This window comes from Semicossyphus pulcher, unplaced genomic scaffold, assembly GCF_022749685.1.
Source record: "Semicossyphus pulcher isolate SPU_LCO1_2020_fin unplaced genomic scaffold, fSemPul1.0.p SCAF_5, whole genome shotgun sequence".
Classification (NCBI taxonomy): Eukaryota; Metazoa; Chordata; class Actinopteri; order Labriformes; family Labridae; genus Semicossyphus; species Semicossyphus pulcher.
Genome location: NW_027211726.1, coordinates 31,942,272 through 31,963,749, shown reverse-complemented (window position 1 = coordinate 31,963,749; position 21,478 = coordinate 31,942,272). Strand labels below are relative to the sequence as shown.

Sequence of the window (21,478 nt, the reverse complement as noted above, 5' to 3'; positions counted from 1 at the left end):
TTCAAGCAGCAAAAATGTTGAGATGTTTCCTCTGTGCGTCATCCTTTGGTACAGCCTTACTTTTATTCAGGCACCTCAAACTAATGCATGGAATCTATCCTGGGAAAAATCTGAGGCTAAAATGTGGTCCAATAGGATGTTGCTTGCAATTCTCTAGTTATTCTGGGTTTAGAAGACATCTCATAAAGATACATGCGCATATTGTCAACACATGTGCAACAGAGGAGACCCATTCCAACCATGCCATTCAAGAGCACAATAATCCTCTGTGCCTAAATGATGAAACACCTTCCACTTCATCTCAGCACCAAAATATTGAAGCAGGCCCTTCAGTGTCAACGGGCAGCAAAGATATGTGTGCATCAATTATTGCCAAGCTTTTAGGAAGCGGTGTACCAAATACTGTAGTGCTTTCTACCATCGAGAATTTAGAGGACTTTGTGGGAGACTTACAGTCTAATATTCAGGACCATGTACTAAACTTACTACCTGCCGGCAGTCCTGCAAGATCAGCCATAGAAGAGTTATTTAAAGGTATTGACAACCCTTTTAGCCACTTGAATTCTAACAGTAAATGGAAGAAATATTTCACAGAAAAATGGGATATTGTACCAGTTGAAAAGCGTCTAGGTATAAGGTTTGATACCAGACGAAATAGCAAAAGTGGAACCTATGAGCAAGTTCCAATCATTGACAAATTCATATATATTCCCATACTCAAAACACTCCAGTTCATCTTCAAGAATGAAACTATTTCTGAGATGATGCAAACATCTACTCAGAGTGACAAATACGAGAACTTCTGTGATGGAAGCTACTTCAAAAGTCATCCCTTGTTTTCAAGTGACAAGTTTGCCCTCCAAATCCAGTTGTTCTATGACGATGTTGAGTGTGCAAACCCACTAGGGTCAAAAAAAGGTATTCATAAAGTTGGCTGTCTTTACTTCATCCTCAGGAATCTTCCACCCAAGGTGAATTCTGCCTTAATGAATATTCATCTAGTATCATTGTTTCATGCACAAGATGCTAAGAAATACGGCATTGATGAAATTCTGAAACCCTTAGTAAGAGACTTGAAAATATTAGAGACAACTGGGGTTGCTCTTCCATTTGCTGAATTTCCTGTACGTGGCACTCTTGCACAAATTACTGGTGATAATTTGGGTATGCACAGCATTCTTGGATTCTTGGAGTCATTTAGTGCAAATGACTTCTGTAGACTTTGCCTAATTGATAAATCTTCAGCTCAGTCAGTTTTCTCAGAAGATGACCCACGTTTGACCATAAGATCACCAGTTCTCAATGATCAACATTATTCTTCTTTGGTAGATGATCCAACTTCTTCATTTGGCATCAACAGAAAGAGCATACTGAACACTTTGCAGTATTTCCATAATGCAGAAAATGATGCAGTTGACATCATGCGTGACATTTTGGAAGGGGTTGGTCAATATGAGGTCAAACTTCTATTTGAATATTTGATTGAACATTTCATCTCCAAAGAAAGCCTCTTGAATAGGATTTATGCTTTTAATTATGGCTATGTGGAAAAGAAAAACAAGCCAACAAATGTAAAGCTTGACTGTGTCGGACATGGAATAGGGTTAAACGCATCACAAACACTGTGTTTGATCACCTTTGATATTTGGTGACCTGGTATCAGAGGATGATTTGCACTGGCGCTTGATGCTCTTGTTGCTGAACATAATAAACATTGTGTTCTCATACTCAATCACTGAAGGGATGACCGTGTATTTAAAGCACCTTATCATTGAACATCACCAGCTCTTCAAAGAACTGTACCCATCAAAGAACTTGATTCCAAAACATCACTTCATGGTCCACTATCCGAGGTGCATTCGAAAAATTGGACCCCTCATTCATATCTGGACTATGACTAAGGCTATGGCTATGGCTGGACTATGGCTAAACACCATTTTTTTAAGGATGGTGTGAAAAACTTTTTAACAGTATCACTTGCAAGGAAACACCAGTTTGCAGTAGCCTATCATTGGGAATGCCTGACTTCAAAAGCAATTGAGTCTGGTCCAGTCAAAATGTGTTTACTTGAAACACTAGAGTGTACAGAGCATGTGTCTACATATCTTCACATTGATTCACAAGCCACTGTCAACCTGACAAACTGGGTAAAGTGTGAATATCGCGTTGGCCTCTTTGTTTGTACTGACACAAGAAAACACACCAGTCTTCAGCAAAATAACTTCTATCATTGTGCACAATGGTAAAGTGTTTTAGTTCTAAATGAACATGAAACTTGTTTCCATGACCATTTCCATGCTTTCCAAGTTAGTGAAAACATCCCCAGGAAGATACTGGTTCTAGAAAGGGAGAAATTAAGACATTTCAAAAGTTTGGATTCTCAAATGTCCTATGGGTGTGATTTTTATTTTGATGTTGTGTCAGAGGGCTGTATTATTTAATCTGTTGGCCTAAAATGCCTAAAATGTTGGCCAAACTGAATGTATTGAATTCATGTTTTACGTTCTTGTACATGTTTTCGTGCTTTAACAGCACGTTTAACATTCTATTTCATGTTAACATAATCCTGCATTACAGAGAAGTTTGCTTTCAGAATCCTAACAGACTGCTGTACATTTACATTTAAGGTTGTTTTAAAAATGATCACACTTGCACTTTCCTCAGAAAAGTTTATGCAGCACAGAGGGATGTGGTATGGTATATTTTTTTCCAGTTTTGCTGAAATATGCAAATTTATTTTTTTACTACATATTTTTTATTTGTGATTTCCATTTGACCACACAATTTCCTAACTGTTAAGCTGCCATTGTAGCTGTTTATTTTAAATGTGTATGCTGTTACATGTTTACACTGTTACTGAAGAAAGCTTTTACTCCAAATGTAACTTGTTACAAAAGTTAATATTCATGAAGCAAGGAGTTGTGAACACACTTTCTGGATGTGTTCAAATAAAGGCATTGAAGTAATTTATGTGTTTTTTGTATTAATTTTCATCTAACAAACATTTTTTGTGATTTTATATTTTAACTCTGTAAGTGTTCAATAAAACAATTTCACTGTTAACACTGTGAAAGAGTTCACCTAAAATGAACTCTCAATGAGAGTGCTTTTTCCTCTTAATGGGAGTAGTGTTTTAACTCCCAGAGGAGTTCAGTTTTAACTCCTAAAAAGAGTTGAAAGATCAACTCCCGGAAAAGAGTAACTTTAACTATGCCCCAGAGTTTATTCGATGGTCTCACATGTACACTCAAACTGAGTTGATTTTAACTCAGAGAGTTTATTCCAAAGGGCCGAATTTGCTGTGCAGGGTTATTCAGACTCACAGGACTGAGAGCTGAGAACTGAGCAAATATACAGAACATGTGAGCTCAGAGGGTTATCATTTTCACACAGCTGCACACTAACCTGAGAGTTTCCAGTCTGCAGTGTGGAGTTTTTAGACCAGCAGACAGAAGAGTCACTCCTGGATCCTGCAGGTTGTTGTTACTCAGGTCCAGCTCTCTCAGAGAAGAGGACTGGGAGCTGAGGACTGAGGACAGAGCCTCACAGCTTCTCTCTGACAGTTTACAGCCACTCAGCCTGGAAAGGATCTTCACTCAGTTAATTACAAATCAAATGTAGAAAGTCAATGAAATCTTTTTGGATAAACTTGTTAAATCTGTTTAATCCTGACCTGAGAGTTTCCAGTGTACGGTTTGGACTCTCCAGCCCGTCAGAAAGCAGCTTAACTCCTGAATCCTGCAGGTTGTTGTTACTCAGGTCCAGCTCTCTCAGAGAAGAGGACTGGGAGCTGAGGACTGAGGACAGAGCCTCACAGCTTCTCTCTGACAGTTTACAGCCACTCAGCCTGAAGAGGAATCAACAGTACATAAAAGGAAACAATTACAAGAAATAGTTGTTTTTTCTCAATAAAGTAAAACTACATTTAACATGGACAGTGATGTGTTCACGTACAGAGCTTTGTTCGAGGCTTTGACCACTGGCAGCAGCCTCAGAAGAGCCTCCTCATTACAGGAAATACAGCCGACCAGTTCTCAGCACACTCCTGCTGTGATTTTAATATAAATCCTCACAACGTTGAGTTTTTAACGCAGTCTTTTAATGGTCATTGCTCCACGTTACTGGACAAAGAGGCACCTTTAAAGGTTAGGACTCGGGCTACCTGCAACAGTTGTCAGTGGATAACAGAGGCTGTCTGCTGCCTGAGACCACACTGTCACAGGTCTGAACGTCTGTGGAAGTGCATCGCCTACATCTTAAAGATCTCCGGCGTTCTTTTAAAGAAGCAGTACAGGAAGCCTGGACGGCTTATTTTGCTGACCTGATTTCTTCATCAAAAAGAAATCCCAACGTTTCATAACTATTTAAAACATTGTTTCACCAGCGCTCTCCACATTACCATGTTTCACTGTTGATGACTGCAATACCTTCCTTTCCTTCTGTGTTGATAAAGTAATGACTATTAGGTCCAATATGCATCATAACTCTCATCCACTTCATGCTAGCTCCTCTCTTATTCCTACCGTCTTGAGCTCTTTCCATCCAATCAGCTCACAGGATCACAACATTGGGCCCCTTTCCTCTGCTGTTGGCTTTAGCCCACGTCATTTAGGAGTAATAGTTGATAAATCATCATCTTTTGACAGCCATGTTAAGCAGGTAACCAGATCATGTTATGTCCACCTAAGAAATATAAGTAAACTGAGAACTTTAGTTTCAACTGTAGTTTCACCTCGACGACTGCCACACACTCCTCTCGTCACTCAGCAAGTCTGCGCTTAATCGCCTGCAGTCAACACAGAATGCTGCTGCAAGACTCCTCACCAGGTCTCACATTACCCCCATCCTCACCATGGAGAGGATGTCGAGGACACTGTAAGATGTCTCCAGCCTGAGATGTTGCTCTCTTGGAGAAGGTGTAAGACTGATCAGGTAATCTTATGCCAATGATCTTACTGGCAACTCTTATGATCCATTGTAACCTGTTTCTGTCCCCTAATGACAGGTTACCAAACCAGGAGATTATGGCAAAGGTGAGGACAGACTCTACCATGGAGGAGTAGAACAGATTCATCAGTCTGCTGCACACCCCAAACCAGTTAAGTTGACGGAGAAAGTGCAGTCTCTGCTGTGGCTTTTTGCAGACTGCGTCTGTGTTTTCTTTAAATGTTAGCTTGTTGTCGATAACAACACCCAGGGACTTGTAACACTGGACTTGGTCAACCATCTCACCCTTAATTGCTGTTTTAATTGGTGTATTAGGCTGCCTTCTCAAATCAATGCACGTCTTTAGTTTTACGTACATTTCATTTTAAAAAAGAGTTATCACGCCACTCTATAAAATCGTCCACCACTGGGCCACGTGCTATTTCCCTTCCTTGTAACAGGCTCACTATGACTGTATCATCTGCAAACTTCAGAATGCGTCTTCCTGGCTGGGAACTTCTGCAGCTGTCAGTGTAAAAAATGTACCAGATTGGTGAAAGGACACAGCCCTGTGGCGAACCAGTGGAGGAGAACAATGTGTCCGACAAAGAGCCATTAATCCTGACACACTGGGATCTGTCCACAAGAAAGTCTAAAATCCATCCAACAATGCCAGGACACAGATTCAAATCATTTAGCAGTTTGTTGGCTAAAATGTGGGGCTGACTTGTGTTAAAAGCAGAAGATAAATCTAAAAATAACAGGTGTGCATGTGTCCCTGGACCTTCAAGGTGTTTAAAAAGTAAATGAAGAAGGGTAAGAACAGCATCATCAACCCCTTTTTTACTCCTACAGGCAAACTGTAGAGGATCCAATGAGTCCTCCACAACTCCAACTAGCTCTCTCTTGATGAGCTTTTCAAATACCTTCATAACTAGTGAAGTCAGGGCCACAGGTCTAAAATCACTAATGCCCTTAGGGGACTTTTTCTTAGCCACTGGTACTATTGTGGACTTCTTCCACAGAGTAGGAACCTTTTGTTGCTCTAAGCAACACTTTAATATGTGGTGAAAAATAGGGGCTAATTGATCTGCGCAGTGTTTGAGAAGATGACCAGATATATTGTCAGGGCCGGGGCTCTTGTTGGTCTTGGTTTTACGGAGTATGTTCCTGACATCTTGTACACCCAATTCAAGCTGTGGAGTGGAGGAGGTTTCTAATTCTATCTGATCAGCTTGTTCTTTAAAATCTTTTGTATCAAACCTGAGATAAAAACGATTAAAATGAGCAGCTAGCCCCTTGTCTGATTTAAAACCATCCATTTTAATATTCATATTACCTTTTTTTGTGCCTGTCATGACTGACATGCCATTCCAGAAACTTTTTAGATCATTACCTTTAAATTTGTCCTCAATTTTATCCATATAACTGAATTGAGCTTTTTGAATCTCTGCCCTAACCAGTCTTTTTACCTCCCTGTTCTCTTCAACACTGCTATTTTTAAAGAGGTTATGTTTCTTCATTGTTATTTCTTTCAAGGACTTAGTGATCCATGGCTTATTGTTTGGATAAAGTTTCACCTGACGTGTGGGAATACAAGACTCTTCACAGAACCAAATGTAGCTACACACATTCAAAGTAAGTTCACTTATGTCCAGAGTATTTACTGGCTCACGGTGAGGAAACTAAGTCACCCTTACCTGTCAACTCGCTCAGGTCAAAAAATCTAAACCTTTTGTTGCCTTCATTGGACAGGACAGTGGATAGAGTCGGGAATGATGGAAGAGAGACCGGGGAGGACATGCAGCAAAGGGCTGAAGGTCGGAGTCGAACCCAGGGCCTCTGCGTCGAGTAGTGTGCCTCTATACATGGGGCGCGTCTTAATGGCTGAGCTACACTGGCGCCACATACGGTTGTCACCTTGTGAAAGATTATTTTCTGACTTTCATTAACAGGATATGAAGACAAAGCATGGGTAGAGAGGGTCCGTCATGATGGCCTCTGCTGTGGATAACGTTCTGCTGACTTAGTTTCTCTGTGACCTCCAGAGAACATTGGGGCAGTTTGCAGAGTATGAAGCTGTGGGATAGAGGGTCAGCACCTTCAAGTCTGTGGGCAAAGTACTCGGGGAGGAGTGAAGGTAAGAAGGAGCCAGAGATCAACACAGATTGCTTTGTCATCAGCAGTGATGCAGCTACTGTACTGGACTGTTCAGTCTGAAGGAAAGGCTCTTTATAAGTTTATAAATGTTCCAATCATCATCTCTGCTTTATTACAGTCGTCGTTGGGATTCTTCTCTTTGGACCACACATGATGGAGTCCAGATGAACATAACTCAGACTGTCTTAGACCAGCATTTATATATCCAAGTCAAGTTACTGAGCCGTGAACATGAACACAACACTGGTGACAAGATCCTTTGTCAGCTGACCCCTTCAGTGTGATATTAAAGCCATTTTAATTACAGGGTTATTCAGACTCACAGGACTGAGAGCTGAGAACTGAGCAAATATACAGAACATGTGAGCTCAGAGGGTTATCATTTTCACACAGCTGCACACTAACCTGAGAGTTTCCAGTCTGCAGTGTGGAGTTTTTAGACCGGCAGACAGAAGAGTCACTCCTGGATCCTGCAGGTTGTTGTTACTCAGGTCCAGCTCTCTCAGAGAAGAGGACTGGGAGCTGAGGACTGAGGACAGAGCCTCACAGCTTCTCTCTGACAGTTTACAGCCACTCAGCCTGAAGAGGAATCAACAGTACATAAAAGGAAACAATTACAAGAAATAGTTGTTTTTTCTGAATAAAGTAAAACTAAATTTAACATGGAGAATGATGTGTTCACGTACAGAGCTTTGTTGGAGGCTTTGACCACTGGCAGCAGCCTCAGAAGAGCCTCCTCTGAAGCAGAGTACTTCTTCAGGTCAAACACGTCCAGATCTTTTTCTGATGACAGTAAGATGAAGCCCAGAGCTGACCACTGAGCAGGAGACAGTTTCTCTGTGGAGAGACGTCCTGATCTCAGGGACTGTTGGATCTGCTCCACTAGAGAACTATCATTCAGTTCATTCAGACAGTGGAACAGATTGATGCTTTTCTCTGCAGACAGATTCTCACTGATCTTTGTCCCAATGTACTCGACTGTTTTCTTTTTGGTGTGTGAACCACTTCCTGTCTGTGTCAGCAGACCTCTCAGGAGACTCTGATTGGTTTCTAGTGAAAGACCGAGGAGGAAGCGGAGGAACAAGTCCAAGTGTCCGTTTGGACTCTGTAAGGCCTGGTCCACAGCACTCTGATAGAAACGTTTTGTTTCTCTCAACACTTTAGACCGCCAGGTTGTTTGTTCTCCTGACAGCAGATTGACACCAGAGTTGATGAACGTCAGATGGACATGAAGAGCAGCCAGAAACTCCTGAACACTCAGATGGATGAAGCAGAACACCTTGTCCTGGTACAGTCCTCTCTCCTCTTTAAAGACCTGTGTGAACACTCCTGAGTACACTGAGGCTGCTCTGATATCGATGCCACACTCTGTCAGGTCTGACTCATAGAAGATCAGGTTTCCTTTCTGCAGCTGCTCAAAAGACAGTTTTCCCAGAGACTCAATCATCTTCCTGCTCTCTGGACTCCAGTGTTGATCTGTCTCAGCTCCTCCATCATACTTGATGTTCTTCAGTTTGGTCTGAACCACCAGGAAGTGGATGTACATCTCAGTCAGGGTCTTGGGCAGCTCTCCTCCCTCTCTGGTCTTCAACACGTCCTCCAGAACTGTAGCAGTGATCCAGCAGAAGACTGGGATGTGGCACATGATGTGGAGGCTTCGGGATGTCTTGATGTGGGAGATGATTCTGCTGGCCTGCTCCTCATCTCTGAATCTCTTCCTGAAGTACTCCTCCTTCTGGGGGTCAGTGAACCCTCTGACCTCTGTCACCATGTCAACACACTGAGGAGGGATCTGATTGGCTGCTGCAGGTCGTGTGGTTATCCAGAGGCGAGCAGAGGGAAGCAGTTTCCCTCTGATAAGGTTTGTCAGCAGCACATCCACTGAGCTGGACTCTGTGACATCAGTCAGGATCTCATTGTTGTGGAAGTCCAGAGGAAGTCGACACTCATCCAGACCGTCAAAGATGAACACAACCTGGAACTCTTCAAACCTGCAGATTCCTGCTTCTTTGGTTTCAGTGAAGAAGTGATGAACAAGTTCCACCAAGCTGAACTTCTTCTCTTTCAGCACATTCAGCTCTCTGAAGGTGAAGGGAAACATGAACTGTATGTCCTGGTTGGCTTTGTCTTCAGCCCAGTCCAGAGTGAACTTCTGTGTTAAGACTGTTTTCCCAATGCCAGCCACTCCCTTTGTCATCACTGTTCTGATTGGTCCATCTCTTCCAGGTGAGGCTTTAAAGATGTCTTCTTGTCTGATGGTTGTTTCTGGTCTGTCTGGTTTCCTGGATGCTGATTCGATCTGTCTGACCTCATGTTCATCATTGACCTCTCCAGTCCCTCCCTCTGTGATGTAGAGCTCTGTGTAGATCTGATTCAGAAGGGTTGGGTTTCCTGCTTTAGCGATCCCCTCAAACACACACTGGAACTTCTCCTTCAGGTTAGACTTCAGTTTCTGTCGGCACTCTGCAGCAGCAGCTCCTGAATAAACAAACAACAAATGATATCAAAGAGTGGATCCTGAAGAAAATCTCAACATTCAAGTGTGGCTTTAGAGTTTTTCCTTCTGCATCAGTTTTATTAAAGCATTTAGTGGATGACAAACAAGCTCTGATCTGATATAGATGTGTGTATCATATTTACTAAGTTTAGAAATGTAAACCTGCATTTCCTCTTTCCATCATGTTAAACCTGATTAAATCCTCTTACTGCTCTGCAGACAGTCAGCCAGCTCCTCCTGATTTATTCTCCTCAGGAAGTGCAGAGTGATCTTCACAAATGCATCTCTGCTGCTCCTCTGATCTTCATCATCACCATCCAACACCTCCTCCTCCTCCCTCTGACTCTCTAAGCATGCTGGGTAATCTGAACTCAGAACCCTCTGGACTCTCTTCAGCTCGTTCCTCACAAATGTGACGATGTTCTCCTCCAGCAGCTGGAACAGAATCAGACTCTGAACATGAATATAAACTGGTAGAACACAACATGTGATCCATCAGTCAGTCTGAAGGCCTGCTGCTCAAACAGAACAGCATGGAGACTGAATGATGGTTTGGCATTTAGCCTGTAGTTAATGTAGTTCATTGTAAACAGTGTGTTGTACACACCTTAAATGTGGAGTCCAGGTCTGTCTGATGCTGCTGGGCTGACTGATCACTGTGAACCTCTGAGCTCTGCTGAACTCTGTGGAGAAAACATCAAGTTTAAGGACAATTAATGACACAGCTGACTGATAGAGGGAGTGAGCTGTGGGGTCTGACCATGAGGGCTGGGTCAGTGGGAGGAGGGTGTCCAATGTTGAAAGACGGAAAGATAGCATGAGAGCAAACCACTGATTATGATCACTATTGGTTTTATTCCCAAACTGCCAAGACATGTTTTGCCAGTGATGCAGAGGACAGAATGAAGGCAACCAAGAACTGTCAGGGTTGGGAGTACAGAAACCCACCCCTCAAGGGATGGATTTCAGACGTGCTGATAGGCTAGACAAATGTGGTGAGTTGGAGAGGGTGTGGAGTCGAGAGGAGCAAGTGGTCTTGGAGATATAAAGCTGTGGATCCTAATGAACAGCCTGGAGGATGGACAAGGGCAGAACAGGAGCCCTCAATCGGAGCACCTGGGGGCTGGGCAGAGGCCTTGAGGTGGACGGATAGGAGGTTAACCCACAAGCTTAGGCGTTGTAGATCCAACAACCTGGGTGCGCATGTTTTAACTGACAACATCTTTTACTGTGTTACTAACACACCACTCTCTGTCTTACTGAGACCTAGTTGAGACCTGGTGATCAGGCCCGGCTGCTAGAACTCTGTCCCCCCCCAGCAATTTTTTGTACTGGTTGTAAAAGAACTACTCGTGGTCGTGGTGGAGGACTTGCTGTCATTTTCAAAAACACCTTTAAATGTCACCAAATTGTTTTTAAAAATGTGTCGTCTTTTGAGACTCTTTTGTTCTTAATTTGCTGCTCAGAGCCAGTTTCATGTGTTATTATTTACTGTCCCCCTCGCCCAAATGCTGGTGTCCTGCCTGAACGTTCTGATCTTTTGTCCTTTACTGTGTGAATTATGACAAAGTAATTATAGCTGGTGATTTTAATATCCGTGTGGACGATTCATCAAACAGATCTGCAATTGAGTTTTTAAACCTTACAGAGTCTTTTCATCTTATCCAACGTGTCTGGGCCGACTCATAAACACGGACACACCTTAGATTCAGTTTTTACTCTTGGTCTTTATTTCAACTCCTTTACCTGTGCTCCGGAGCAGGTTAGGTGTTCAGCCTAAGTTACCATGGTGATATACCCCGGTAAGAAGGGAACCACCTTCGTAGTTCTGAAAACTCGGAGTTAACCCTGAAGTTACCTCCATAAATCCTGCTTCGTAGCGTACCCCCCTAGAGAGCTCAGTGCAACCCTCAACCGTGGCTACACCAAAGAACCCGCGCTCTTCGACATAGTTGCAGAAAGGCAGAACGGAAATGGAAAAAAGACAAACTCTAAATCTCCTATGACTCGCTCAGAAACTCCCTGAATCACTACCAACACTCAGTAAAAGAAAACGTCTCTAACCTCATTTCAAAAAACTGCATCAGGCCCAAAGTTCTTTTTAGCACCATAAACTCTGTTATTATTCCAAATGAAAAGACTTTCCCAGACTTCCTCAGTAACTTATATATATTATATATCTATACAGCAGAAAATCAAACCTTCTCCTTTGGTGTCTCATGACCCTCCTTCAGACGTGCCTGTTTGACCGAGTGTGTCCTCCCTCTCTGTGGGACATAGTCAACCATCTGAAGCCCACAACATGCCCATCTGACTGCATTCCCTCACACCTGCTTAAAGAGGCGTTTGTTGGCTCCAGCATCCTTTCAATCTTAAATTGTTGCCTCTCCACAGGTTGTTTTCCTTCTTTTAAACACCGATGGTTCAGCCACAAACCTTGATGCTAACGTTTATCAAATTTCAGACCAAGCTTCCGTTTGATGGTTGTTTACCAACAAAATAACTTAAGAAGACCTGTGCACACCTGAATTGATACAGGTGCGTCGGAGGGAGGTGCAGTCTTGAAACAATAGATGAAGAAACTCCTGCACACTGTCTCCTTGTTGTTATTAATATTTATTTAATATCATCAACGTTTGGGTCGTACCGACCTTCATCAGGTTGTAATTCTTTCATTGCGTTTGACACGGTCGATCACAGCCTGCTTATCACCAGGCTTTGAAGATTGGGTTGGGATCCAGGGACAAGCCCTAAATCTGTTCAAGTCATATCTGGTGAACAGAACCTTTAATGTGAGCTGGAGAAATGCCTCCTCATCGACCCCCCTCACCTGTGGGGTTCCCCGAGCTCGGCTTTGGCACGTCTTCTGTTCTCTCTCTACATGCTCCCTCTGGGTCCCCTCATAAAGAAGCATAGCATCTCATTCCACTGTTTCACGAACGATACTTAAATATACTTCCGCTTAAATGCCATAGCCCTCAGTCTCTACAACCGCTGCTCGACTGCTTCCAGGACATTAAAGACTGAATGTACACAAAAGCGTGATCATATCTCCCCCATACTCGCCTCCCTCCACTGGCTCCCTGTTAGTTTTAGAATTAATTTTAAAATGTTATTACTTGTTTTTAAGTTGCTCCATGGACTGTCTCCGTCTTACCTATCACACCTTTTAACCCCCTGTAGACCACCACGAGCGCTCAGATCTTCTGAGCAGTCCCTGCTGGTCGTCCCTCGGGCTAAGTGGAAACTACGGGGTGACCGCACCTTTTCAGTGGTTGGCCCCAACCTGTGGAACTTATTGCCTCCTCTTATTAGAAGTGCAGACTCACTCCTTTTTGGTTATGAGGATGCTTATATTGCATCTATTTTGTTTGTATTGTTTGAAGGTGTTTTAATGCTATTGTCACTTCCCCTTAAATTACAAAGAAAAAACAAAAACGTTTGAAACACTTACTATATGCAAACACTTTGTCGAGCTGCTTATAGGACCTGGTGGCTCTGGGGCATAAATAGAGACCCTAGCATACATGCAGGGGCACAAGCATGGAAGACTGTGGACAGCTACCCTAGGCGTTTGGTAGCACAATTGGAAGTTGGAAGAAAAGATATATGTGACTTTTTTTTCTACAAAAAGGGTACTTAAATGTGTTTATTCAGGTTACAAGGCCCACGGGATGCATTACTGAAAGAACAGTTACATGAGGGACACAGGGATAAGTACTTTAAAACGGATCATATAACGTGGTAGTGTATGAATATTACTATTATCTCACTTAATGTCAATGGTCTGAATAGGCCAATTAAGAGGAGCAAAGTGTTGGCACAAATGAAACATCAAGGAGGTGATATTGTATTTATGCAAGAAACACGTTTGTCTAAAAAGGAGCATGAGATATTAGCAAAACTGTTTAATGCCCAGGTTTTTTATTCATCCTATAACTCATCAAGAAGAGGGGTTATTACATTGATCCGGAATCATATTCCTTTTGAGGCAGAGAATATAATTTGTGATAAAGAAGGTAGATATGTTCATGTAGTAGGGAAGATAGAGGGAGACTATATCACACTATTTAATGAATACAACCGTCCTGAGGAAGGTCCAAGTACAATAGAGAAAATTATTGATTTAGTTACTGTGCAGAGTGAAGGGATAACGGTGGTAGGAGGAGATTTTAATTTATCAAGGAGTGAAAAAATGGACTGTAAAAAAATGGAAGTAGTACAAAACATAAGGCCCAAAAAGATGCCATCTTGATGAGGACATTTTCTAAAGATATTGGATTAGTTGATGTATGGCGAACCTTAAACCCATTTCAAAAGGACTATATATATTTTTCGTCAGTTACAGGAAACTATTCAAGACTTGATTATTTTTTTATGCGTGCGAGAGATCTTTCTTTGGTTAATAGCATTAAAATCGGACAAATGTATTTATCAGAAAGGGTAGTAAGGAGAAAGGGGCAAGTATCTGGAGATTTAATAACTCCCTCCTGTTAGAAAATGACTTTAAAATAAAATTAAAAACAGCATTACAGGAATATGTCACTCATAATGATACAGAAGAAATGAATCCAGTAATACTATGGGAAGGGGCGAAGGTAGTTTTAAGGGGGGAAATAATAGCCTACGCCTCTTTTAGGAAAAAACAGAACTTAGAAAAAGAACACAAATCTTCTGGAGAAACTTCTGTATTGAAGAACCTTAAAGAGGCAAAGGCAGCAATGAATGAGTACTTAAATATGGAAGTAGAAAAATCACTCTCCATTGTGCGTCAAAGAACATATGATGGAGGACCCAAAGCAGCTAAGGTGTTGGCATACAAACTTAAAAAACAGCAGAAGAAGGCATCAGTTACACAACTAAGGGAAAAACATACAAAGGAAATAATGAGGGGCCGAAGGGAGGTAGCAAACCAGTTTGCACAATACTACCAGGATCTCTACGATGCTGACCAAAATCAAGTTAACAAAGACAAGCTAATGCAATTTTTCCAAAAGTTAGACCTACCCAAAGCCACAGAAGAACAGAATATCACTCTTACAAAGGCAATAACAGAGGAGGAGATTTATAAACATATTAAAAACCTTAAATTGCATAAGTCGCCTGGAAGTGATGGATGTACCAACGAGTTTTACAAGGAATTCCAGACTGGTCTCGTTCCACTTCTATGTAAAGCCCTTAATTGGGCTTTGGACAATGAAGCATGGGCAGCGACATGGAATTCAGCAATTATAACAGTTTTACATAAGCCAGGTAAAGACCAAACAGATTGTTCATCACATAGACCAATTAGTCTGTTAAATACAGACTATAAACTTTTATCTTCAATATTAGCTTCTAGATTAACAAAAATGTTGCCACAGCTGATAGATCCAGATCAAACTGGGTTTATTGCTCAGAGACAGCTTGGTGATAATGTAAGACGAACACTAAACATCATGGAGGAAGCTCAGAAACAGAATCTCCCCGTAGCTATGATTACTTTGGATGCTGAGAAGGCTTTTGATAAGGTCCTTTGGCCTTATCTATTTGAGACTCTATCAAACTTTGGCCTTCATTCTACGTTCATAAAATGGATGAAAACAACATATAAACAACCAAATGCCAAAATTAAAGTTAACGCGGTAATGTCTAACATGTTTAAAACTTTGAAAGTTCTGCAGGCCAGCTATGAGGCTGCTCTGGAGGCCAGCCAGGGAGGCAGAAGTGATCAAGAGGTCTGCAACAAACCCTGCTGTGAACTGCTCAACTGGTGTATATATGTATGTGTGTGTTTATATCTGTATATCATTGTTTATTGGTGTTTCAGATGTCTATTTTCTTTGTATTGTCTCCTGTTGTCACTGATTCTGTTGTTGTGACGTTGTTGTGATCAGCGCTGATCAAGCAAACGGTGGTGATGTAATGGGACCCTACTTAGACCCATGCTCATGACGTTCCATGTTTGAAGTCAGCTGCTGCTCTGTTACAGGATGTGAGGTTTCAAACACACAAACACACTTGACATGGTTTCATCATGTTGAGCCTAATCACTGGATTCTTTGACAGGTGACTGTTGTACAGGTGAACAAGTCTGAAGAAGAGCACGTTGGCTCGAAACGTCACTTTGTGCTAAATAAAACCCTTTATGGGAGCTTCCTGGTGTGCGGATCTGGTTATATTTATTTGGAACACTGTGATGTCACCACTAAAATACTAATGAGTCATACAACACACTATGAAGCTCTGGACCAGGACATGAGTCTTTCTCTCAGCAGAGTCAGAAAATGAACTTTTTTGATTCTTACCTTCCATCAGCAGGATGTCCAACTTTAAAGGTAAGACGAACACTAAACATCATGGAGGAAGCTCAGAAACAGAATCTCCCCGTAGCTATGATTACTTTGGATGCTGAGAAGGCTTTTGATAAGGTCCTTTGGCCTTATCTATTTGAGACTCTATCAAACTTTGGCCTTCATTCTACGTTCATAAAATGGATGAAAACAACATATAAACAACCAAATGCCAAAATTAAAGTTAACGCGGTAATGTCTAACATGTTTAAAACTTTGAAAGGCACCAGACAGGGGGACCCATTATCCCCATTGATTTTTGCACTATGCATTGAACCATTGGCAGAATATATTAGGATGGAACAAAAAATAAAGGGTATAGAAATAGCAGGGGAAAATCATAAATTGTCGATGTATGCAGATGATATAATAATTTATTTATCCAAGCCTGAGCAGTCAATTGAAGAACTAATGAAGGTAATTGAAGAATTCGGAGCTATTTCAGGGTATACATTGAATGTCACTAAATCAGAAGTAATGCTTATGGGTTGTACAATTTGTGATGAAATCAAGCATAAATATGCATTTCACTGGGATGTGGAAAGGATTAAATATCTTGGAATATATATAACAAAGAATCTGGATCATTTGTATGCAAGAAATTTTGGAGAATTAATAAGTCAAATTAATCATGATTTAAACAAATGGTCTATAATTCCATTTTCCCTTAGGGAAAGAGTTAAAATTATACAGATGAATATCTTACCAAGATTTCTGTTCCTCTTCAAAGTACTCCCAATATACATTGAATCTAACTTGAATGGGATTCTATTATAATGAAATTAATTTGGAATGGCAGGAAACCAAGATTAAAAATGAAATTTCTAAAACTGCAAAAAGAAATGGGTGGTCTAAATTTGCCAAACCTGCAGGCCTACTATCAAGCTTCACAAATACGAAGTATCAAAGTGTGGATGCTAGAAAGCTCACATATAAGATGGAGAGAAATGGAATTAAATTGTGGAGATATTCCATTAACAGTTTTACCTTTCTCCAAATATAAAAAATCATATGTTGAAAGTTTAGACAACAGGTGGGTAGTAGCTACACTTAGAGTTTGGAGGGAAATCTGTCAAAATCAAAAATTGAATGAAGATTTAATATATCTAAAAGAAATAGCAACTGATCCAGACTTCCCACCCAATGAAACAGATGGACTTTTCAGAATGTGGGCTTCTAAAGGTTTGTGTAAATTTGGACAAATGTTTGCAGATAAGGGAATGAAATCTTTTGAGCAGCTGTCAGCACAATATGGTCTACCTAATTCTCATTTATTTAGATTTTTTCAGAGAAGCTATCTTTTTGACGTTTTAAAAAAGAGACCAATTCAAGAAGTAAATCCATTGATAAAATATTTACTTAAGATGTGTGAATGTGGAGTAAATTCTTAACTAAGATGGCTACATTAATTCAGGTAAGCTATCACAACAAAGAAATGTATGTTAATATTAAAAAGAAATGGGAAAATGAGCTCTCATGCAGTATATCTACCGCTGATTGGGAAATAATGTGTAAAAATATACATGAAACAACTAATTCAAACTATTGGAAAGAATACTCATGGAAGGTATTAACTCGTTATTTTAAGACACCACTAAATCAAAGTAAGTATAAAGAAAACACAACCTCGAGATGTTGGAGAGAATGCGGCGATCAGGCAGCAAACCACACTCACATATTTTGGGCTTGTAAAGTGATAAGTGGCTTCTGGGGAAAATCTATTGGAGAATTGTCCAACATCCTTGGCATTTCTTTAAAAAAAAACCCGGCTAGCTCTGTTACTTGGGAAAACGGCAGAAGTGATCGATAAGAAAGACTCACTTGTTTTTAATAATTAGGGTAGCAATAATTAAACAGATTACAAGGAACTGGTTAAAAGAGAACTTAACCAATGATGAATGGAAGGATCTTGTGGAGGAGATGTATGAAATGGAACAAATTACCATGAGAGTTAGAAACCAAGTGCGTGTTTTTGAAGAAAGATGGGAAAAATGGTTGAGATATATAACAGATGATGTTCCTAATGATGTTTGATTAGATGACAGCTGAAATAATGTGACTGATAGTATAGAAGTGTTTTCTCTTTCTTTACCATTCACATGAATGTGTGTGTGACTATGTTTGGGTACACACACACTCATGTGTGTGAGCATGTACGACTATGTTGGTATCATGGGTATTGAAATCTGTGTGTTCCTATGATATACCTAGTTGTTGTATAAAGTATCCTTTAACTTAAATCTATATCTATGGGTTTATTTAACTATATCCTATGAAATAATGTATACGTTTTTGTTTGTTTGTTTGTTTGTTTGCTTGTTTTTTGTTAAGTTTCTTAACGTATTATCATTATTTATTTACTACCCTTGTTTGTTTATGTTTTGTACAGGTATTTATGTATTTTCTCTTTTATGTTAATTAATTCCCAAAAATGCAAAAAAAAAAAAAAGAAGTGCAGACTCAATAAATCCATTCAAAGCACAGCTCAGAGCCCACCTCTTTCCCTTGGCCTTGGTCAGCTCACGTTGTTTTAAATGTGCTATACAAATACATTTGACTTGACTAGATGTTGGGAAGGATGATAACAAGGTAGGCAGAGCAGTTGTTGAGGTCAACCTGGAGGCCAGAAACAAAGAGGGATACCGTTCTGCAGGCCAGCTATGAGGCTGCTCTGGAGGCCAGCCAGGGAGGCAGAAGTGATCAAGAGGTCTGCAACAAACCCTGCTGTGAACTGCTCAACTGGTGTATATATGTATGTGTGTGTTTATATCTGTATATCATTGTTTATTGGTGTTTCAGATGTCTATTTTCTCTGTATTGTCTCCTGTTGTCACTGATTCTGTTGTTGTGACGTTGTTGTGATCAGCGCTGATCAAGCAAACGGTGGTGATGTAATGGGACCCTACTTAGACCCATGCTCATGACGTTCCATGTTTGAAGTCAGCTGCTGCTCTGTTACAGGATGTGAGGTTTCAAACACACAAACACACTTGACATGGTTTCATCATGTTGAGCCTAATCACTGGATTCTTTGACAGGTGACTGTTGTACAGGTGAACAAGTCTGAAGAAGAGCACGTTGGCTCGAAACGTCACTTTGTGCTAAATAAAACCCTTTATGGGAGCTTCCTGGTGTGCGGATCTGGTTATATTTATTTGGAACACTGTGATGTCACCACTAAAATACTAATGAGTCATACAACACACTATGAAGCTCTGGACCAGGACATGAGTCTTTCTCTCAGCAGAGACAGAAAATGAACTTTTTTGATTCTTACCTTCCATCAGCAGGATGTCCAACTTTAAAGGTAATAGGTTTACCCATAGACCGGTCACTCTTCATGGACACACAGCTGGGTCCAGGAGAGTCTGGTCTCTGCTGCTGCATCCTGATACAAACAAACAACATGATTAGTTACAGTGAGCTGTTGTTCACCTGTTCAGCAGCAGGTGTGACAGTGAGTGTGAGTGATGATGGTGCAGTGATGTGAGTGCTGAGCTGTGACATGGAGGAGAGTCATGGACAGTTAGAGATCCTCATCTCACCTCAGAGCTTCATGTTCCCCACGCAGAGAGCTTTTAGAGGGAGGGGCTCCCTCCTCTGTGTCCTCACACTGATCCATAGCAGAGCGCCCCCTGCTGGCAGAGCTGCACTCTGAGCAGAAGCAGCACATTGATCAATAAAGAATGATTACAGCTTCATATGAAACTGTTCACAATGAGCTCACAGTAAAACACGTGGTACACCTGAACGCATCACTGACAATGATGTCATCATATCACATGTTACAGCACACTCACACTGTGTACTTTTACTGCTCATACTTTAAGTCCATGTAGCTGATAATACTTTGAGCTTTTACTGCAGCACAGACTGTGAAGACTTCCTGAACATCACACTGATTCTGTCATGATTTGTATGTTTGACACGTTAATAATAATCGATGACGTTCCCTCAGTTTCACTCACTGCTGTCTTTTAAGGTGTAACTTTGCCGATTTTCAACCTCAGTCCTATCATGCTATTATGGGGACCTAATGCCATTATGCTACAACAAAAATAATCTGTGCCTTTGGAGGACGCTATCCGCTTCTCTGGAAAACCTCCGCCAGACTACGTAAAACGTGTCATCTAGCAGACTCCAGGGATCCTGCTAAACTTCACTTCCTCAATCCAGGACGCCGCCTCCTTTGATCGCCTGCAGCAATCAATGTCCTTGACTGGAAATAAGGACTGTTTCACTCCAGCGTGTCTTCCTCTTGCTCTCTTTACACTACAGTACAACGCAGGTGAGCACCATGATGCTCTGTTTTTGTCTTGTTTGTCGATATATTTGGGAGGACTCTAAGGAGGGAATTCACTAAAGGATTGCACGGCTTTTGTGCCCACTAAACCTGTGCAAATGTCATGAAGACTCTGCCTCATACTCCAATGCACGCCAAAGTGCGCTGCAGAGCAAACAGCGTCTCTGTGCTTCGGAGCCGTTTGCGTGTATTTCAATGAGTCATGTTATGCAAACATTGGGGGCAAATTTGTCCCTTTTTCTATCCCTCGTGGCAAAAAGCACCTAGTTCACAGACGCCAGCGCTGAGCAGGTGGTGGGAGCTGTGGTGCAGTATCATAAGGGCTGTCAGGCTCAGAGTTTACACTGATCATGGCGACAATTCCACCTTTTGTGTGATCAAAAATTGTACTTGTCTCTAAAAACAAGTTAATAATATTGTGTCATTATTATTATAATCGGGGGACCAATCAGTCTGGGGCTGTGCGAGTCTCAACCACGGCACACGGGCACACTTTGTCCACATGTCCTGAGCCTTTACGCAGGAAGGGGATTATTATATGGATGGACTATACGCTGCTGCTGCGCGCTCATTTTAAAAACATAAAGCTGCGTTACAGAGAGTAAGTAAACACCTGTCGAGTCTGGGCTTTACAGTAAGCTGTTCAAAGAGCTGCCCCCTCCTCTCCCGTCTCCTCATCGATCTGTGCATGCAGTCGAGGTCCGTCAGTGTGTGCGCAGCTGAGAGCGCAGCACCGCCCAGCAGAGAGTGGAGCTGCAGACAGCTTCTCTCCACAATCAGACACAAAACAAGAGCAAACTGCACAGATCTGTGAAACTTCATGGGCGAGTTTGCGCTTGAATATCATAAGGGCGATGTGCTTAGTGAATCGGACCCTGAGACCAGTTAATTACCCCCTATGTTTACCAACTGTTCTGGTCGAAGGAACGAACATAATAAACAGGCAGAATTCTTTCGCAGACCTGCTGTAACTTCCCTATATAACCACGCTCTTGCTGGGCCGTTCCTTTCAGAGAGAGCGACGCAATGCATGCTGGGTGTTGTAGGAATTTAGAACGGGTGAAACCACAAGCTGTTTGTACAACTTTCTCCACAGCTAAGGCAAAGTTAAAATATTATTGCTTCTGTTGATTGCAGAGAACACCAGCTTTGACTGACAGTGGCTTTTTCCAGGGGTGAATCTGTAATTTAACTGTCCTGTTAGAACTGTTAGCATGGTTAGCATAGCCTACCTGGTAACTGAGAGTCATTGTGCTGTCT

At 41.5% G+C, this 21,478-nt stretch overlaps 1 protein-coding gene across 1 annotated transcript in view; it reads right to left on the bottom strand.

Annotated features, from left to right (window-relative positions):
* The window catches only part of LOC138609460 (NLR family CARD domain-containing protein 3-like), a 42,048-nt gene extending 22,746 nt beyond the window's left edge, over positions 1 to 19,302 (bottom strand). The window contains exons 1-5 of the mRNA XM_069682095.1: positions 19,193 to 19,302; positions 10,191 to 10,266; positions 9,793 to 10,018; positions 7,773 to 9,564; positions 7,492 to 7,665 (exon numbers count right to left, since the gene is read on the bottom strand). Of these exons, the coding sequence (XP_069538196.1) occupies positions 7,492 to 7,665; positions 7,773 to 9,564; positions 9,793 to 10,018; positions 10,191 to 10,266; positions 19,193 to 19,302 (2,378 nt within the window). The remainder of the gene's footprint in view (positions 1 to 7,491; positions 7,666 to 7,772; positions 9,565 to 9,792; positions 10,019 to 10,190; positions 10,267 to 19,192) is intronic.
* Positions 19,303 to 21,478: the final 2,176 nt, after the last annotated feature.